At 34.1% G+C, this 5,375-nt stretch overlaps 1 protein-coding gene across 3 annotated transcripts; it reads right to left on the bottom strand.

Moving 5' to 3' along the window:
- Positions 1 to 2,308: 2,308 nt before the first annotated feature.
- On the bottom strand, positions 2,309 to 5,375 carry LOC125200184 (probable serine/threonine-protein kinase At1g01540). 3 transcript variants are annotated; one of them, XM_048097915.1, is made up of 9 exons: positions 5,123 to 5,375; positions 4,709 to 4,992; positions 3,875 to 4,182; positions 3,664 to 3,768; positions 3,449 to 3,571; positions 3,202 to 3,372; positions 2,971 to 3,100; positions 2,698 to 2,907; positions 2,309 to 2,614 (listed from the first exon to the last, which is right to left on the bottom strand). In XM_048097915.1, exons 2-9 carry the CDS (start codon positions 4,985 to 4,987, stop codon positions 2,489 to 2,491), a joined length of 1,452 nt encoding a protein of 483 aa, XP_047953872.1. In that variant the 5' UTR covers positions 4,988 to 4,992; positions 5,123 to 5,375; the 3' UTR covers positions 2,309 to 2,488. The 3 variants fall into 3 exon arrangements, with proteins under 3 accessions (XP_047953872.1, XP_047953873.1, XP_047953871.1); XM_048097916.1 differs by lacking the exon at positions 5,123 to 5,375 and having other exon boundaries at positions 3,875 to 3,950; positions 4,019 to 4,182; positions 4,709 to 4,845; XM_048097914.1 differs by having other exon boundaries at positions 4,709 to 5,375.

Raw genomic sequence — 5,375 nt, 5'->3', positions numbered from 1 at the left:
CTTATTATAATAAGATGCAACAATGAAATTAGGTCGACTCTGCAGCCGTATAACGTTGAAGTCATTTAACTTGAAAAGGAAAAACATTAGAGTCATTTTTTTGTAATGAGAATAATACCTGCTATTGTTACCTGTTGAGATGCGTAACAACTTGTGTTTCTCTTATTAAGATCACTGCCTAGGTATTTTGATTTGGTAGCAATAATATGATACGGCAAAAATTACGTGTCAGTAAGCAGGCTTCACTTTGTGTTATTATACAAACTAGTATCACACCTGTGCGTACGCACAGATTAATACTCCATATTTTAAAATATTAATTTTCATTTTTAAATTAATTAAACAAAATTAGAATTAATATTAACAATGAACAACATGAGTAACAATTTTAGTTATATGAGAATTAAAAATTTATATAAATCAACATTGAAATATAATAAATTAGAAACAAATCATAGAATACAATGTTTAAACATTAAATCATAGAATACGTAATAAAAATCTATCACAATAAAGAATTAAACACAATGGATAATTACTCATCATTTTAAAAAAACTTCTTTATACACCACATTAACTTTGAAATTAAAATCAACCTCATTTGTATAAACTAAAACCTTAAATTTTTCACAACTCGTCACTCAGCTCTCCAATAAAATACCTCATTTGTCATCTTTAAAGCTACCCGCCTCACCTAAAGCTACAATAAAATACCATAACTTTAAAAAGGAACAAAATCAATCTGGAATGCACAAAATCAATAATCAATATATTATATAGCTACTTTCGATCCAACAATTTATATAATTTTTCAATACACAAATTATATTATACATTCAATTTATCAATAGGAATAAATACCTTCATATGTTTCGACCTACTTATAGATATGTATAAAAAAATTAGGCAATTATAATTTCAACATAAATTTTTTAACATGGATCTTAACTCCTAAAGTAACATAGATAAACTAAAAATCTAATCATTACTAGCATATAATTATTAAAATACATAAAGAAAGAAAATGGTGGTAACATAAATCTAAAATGAAAAAACATAGTAATGAATAAAAATGAATAAAAGAACCAAATAATATAACTAAAAGAAAAAAAATACCAATAAGTTCATAAAATATTAAAAACAAATACTCTCTTAGTTCCACGATAATAGAAGCGTTTAGTTTTGAGCTCTCGTTTGAAAAAAGTAATCTACTAATAAATAGTTAAAGTGGAGAAAGAGTAAAAGAGAGAGAATAATATAGTGGAGAGTCTTATCTATAATATTCTTACTTTACCTTCCATTGCTTTTATTATTATTTTTAAAATAAGCTTTAAACGAAAACTATTACTATGGACGGATGGGAAATGCGATGTTGTATCAAAGATATAGAAAAATGAATGAAAAAAACAAAAAATATAATTAAGAAAATGTTAAGAAACAAAAAAATATAATTAATAAAATGAAAAGGAACGAAAATATAATTAAAAAGAAAAAAATTAGAATTTAAATGTTACTTAGAAAAGCAGGAACAATAGCTTGCTTGGAAAATTTGCAAAGTATTAATATATTTAATTAGTAACCCTAGGAAACGACTAAATCATTAATCACATTATTAATCATTATTTAGTGAAATTGGCTATAATTTTTAGAAATGCGTGAATAGCCTATAGAAGAAATTCCTAGAAAAATAATCATTATGATTCAATAAATAATTTCATGATATTTATTACACATTATATTCATTACATTGCTACGAATATTTAGATTTGCCCAAAAGTTTTAAATAATTAAATTCGTGCCCTATAAATATTAATATTAAGATCAAAACTCTCTTTACATATATAGATATAGATATAGATAATCTACTTAATATATGCAATAGAACGTAACTTTCAACTGCAATACAATTCATATCTTGCCTTAACCGCTGTCCGCCTTACCAAACGAGCCTCACATAATAATAGGCATCATGGAAATATCAAATGTCATAGCCATATAACTATATAACTATATATGTGGTGCATCATCACAACCTAATACTGCACTATCCGTAATATTGAATTAAAAAAGTATAGGACGACAAAATACAGCGCAAAAATATATAATATAATAGGAGTATAATATAATATAATACTATAATATGATAATAACAAAATAAGAGGATATTATTCAGTGGACAACAGGGTACAGTCCAATAATGCGTGAGTTGTTCCTTATCTGTGTGCGTGATTGACAGAGAGAGAGTTGGCCGAAGACACTGTTTTCCAATAGTGATTGTAGAATAGGTGCAATTATTTATGAACATGGATTCCAACAATTTCCTCTAATTTACTATAACAGTAAAAAATGAATCGTTCACTTTACACAGGCTAGCAATATCGATCACATTTAATAATTTATGCAACTATATATTGGGGAAGGGAAAATGGTGATGGAATAACCATGCAGATCAAAATTTTGAGGAACAGTAGCATAGCATCCATCTTGATTATACAGCCATCTCACTATACCTATGACTTCTACTACTCTCTCCTTCATTGCATTGTTTATTGATCATGCCACGATGACTATCTTCACCTATGGAACTGGAAGAGTTACGCCCAATTCGCCGCTCCTGGAGATCAAAAAGATCAGCCTACCTCTTTTGACTCATTCATACTATGAAATCAAGAACTACTGAGCAAGAGCAAGACTTACCTCGCGAGATTGGAAGTCTTCTGATTCCAGCATGTGTATCACGTGTCCCATCTTGGGCCGTTTCTGGGCATCGGGATCAACACATCGAAGGGCTGCCAAGAGCAGGCGCTTCAGCGCTTTGGAGGCAGGCCGTTCAGGCAACTTGGGATCTGCTACTTCCTCCGATTTCCTGTTTCCAACCATCATCTTCAGCCACTCAACCAGATTGACCTGCATTGTATTTGTTTCCAGTAAGACTTTGGTCTGCAAGCTTGGCAGTTGATGTGAACTAACCTCTTCTTTTGGCCGGGAATAATCAACCGGTGATCTACCGGTGATGATCTCCATGATCAATATTCCAAAGCTATATACATCACTCTTCTCGTTCAGCATACCAGTGCAAGCATATTCAGGAGCAACATAACTAGCAAACCAATGAAGAACAGTTTATAGCAACTCAACCTCTCATGAAATTACTCATTAAAAAAAAGATTTTTTATGAAGTATAAATTATGGATTGCTTACCCAAATGTTCCCATCACTCGTGTTGTCACGTAAGAAATCTCTGGATTCAAAAGTTTAGCTAGACCAAAGTCTGATAATTTAGGATGCCACTGATGATCAAGCAGTATGTTGCTGGACTTGATGTCACGGTGAACAACCTTCGGCTCCAGACCTTCATGGAGATAAGCCAATCTGCAACAAAAAAGATAATCCAAGTATAAATAGAAGGAACAACCATGGGCAGATCAAATGTTTTCAAACTACACACCCTTTAGCAGTTCCAATTATTATATTCACACGAATCTCCCATGTCAAAGGGCTGATTTCTCCCACATCTCCATGAAGCCATTGCTCCAAATTTCCATTATCAACATATTCATAGACAAGCATCCTGCATACAAGCACATATAAAAAATGAAGAACATTAAAAGTCTTAATGCTTGATGCTTAGATATAGCTAAAACTGAAATTCATTTATGATACCTGTAGGCTCCTTCGACACAGTAACCGAGCAACCTGACAAGATTCTTGTGTCTAACACGTCCAATTGCATCCACTTCAACCTTGAACTCTTTTTCCGCTTGTCCCCTGAGAAATGTCAAGGGAAAGACATTCACATAAAGTTCATAGAAAAAATCCTCTTCAACCTAATCAACAAAACCATGCATTAAATGAATTTGAGAAACCACTTTACCTGTTGTTCAACAAATTCTTTACAGCTATACGGGTGTTATCAGCTAACTCGCCATAATACACAATGCCGTATCCACCTTCACCAATCACATTCTCATCAGACAAACTGTTACAGGCTGCCTCAAGCTCTCTCAAAGTATACCACCTTCCCCATCCCAAATGGGACACCTCTGGCAACGACCCATTGCCACCATGGGATCCTGTCTCAGCCCCACTAGTACCCCTGCTCTCGCCACTTGATCCTGCTCTATCAGAAAACACAACTCTGTGCTCCACCTTCCCCATATCTATCTGTATCTCTGGCACAGCCTGAGATTTTCATATCCATATAAAATAAATAACTGCTCTCAACAATCTAAACCTTGTTATCGTTTTTAAATAAGACTATTTACAATGCATTAAATAAATCATAATTTGGATTTTCCAATAAAGGATATATCTGTTTCTGTACAAGGAATTCAATTTAAAATAAAATCTGTCATTAAATTCATATGAGCACAATAGAGTAAATTTCTGAACAACTAAATCGAAAATAACAAGTAAACATCAACTTCAGAAAATAAGCAAAAATCGAAATTCATGGAACAAAACGATTGAATACTAGTACTATCATAGGCATGTGAGCTCCCAAAGTTTTTTTTTTTTTTTTTAAAAAAGAGAAACTCAAATATGATTTTCTCAGTCCAACTCGATTCGCTACTGGTTAAGCAATCAAAGCAAAACCACGATTTATGAACCAGAGAATAATTTCTCCCTAATTCACCAAACAATAAGTTCCTTCAGATTTTTCATTATCAATGAAAAAAATTACAAATCGAAGAAATCAGAAATTTACCTGAGGTGCGACGGAGCGTTGCTCAGCGGCGTCGCGGGCGATCACCTGTATCTCCTTCGATATGGACGGACTCATCTCGCTCGCCGGGAAGCGCAATTTTCCCTTGCTGCCGGCGCTACCGCGGCGGCGGAAGGCGGTGATGCAGAGCGACACGAGGAAGAGAATGAGCACTATGACTGCTCCGATTACTATCCCGATCACCACCCATAGATGCAGGCCGAAGATCGATGTCCTGTTAGAGAGCTCGGTGTCCACAAACGCCGTATCCAAAACTGACATTTCTTCTGTGATTCACATTCACAAAATCAGCCAATTCCCCACGTCCCCTACCTATCTATTTACGAGATTTAACGAATGCGAACTCTGCGTGTGTGGGATAAGGTGAAAAATACACATGCAAGGAGGAAACTGAACTGGTTGTGAGATACGACTTCAGTGAATTGCGTGTTTGCTAATAAATTTGTGTTCAATGGATTCAAGGTGGAAACTGTGAAAGTGAACTGGTTGTGAGATAGGAATTCAGTGATTGCGTGTGTTGGCAATTGGTTTAATAAATTTGTATTCAATGGATTCGATTCCTCCGGTTCCGGCGAGTGTGTAGAGAGAGAGAGAGAATCGGTGAATTAGACTAGAGAGTGGACAGTGTGTGTGTTTTGATTTTGCCTGC

The sequence above is a fragment of the Salvia hispanica genome, unplaced genomic scaffold, assembly GCF_023119035.1.
Source record: "Salvia hispanica cultivar TCC Black 2014 unplaced genomic scaffold, UniMelb_Shisp_WGS_1.0 HiC_scaffold_839, whole genome shotgun sequence".
Classification (NCBI taxonomy): Eukaryota; Viridiplantae; Streptophyta; class Magnoliopsida; order Lamiales; family Lamiaceae; genus Salvia; species Salvia hispanica.
Note: the sequence above shows the minus strand (reverse complement) of the source record. Positions and strands in the feature narration are given on the sequence as shown.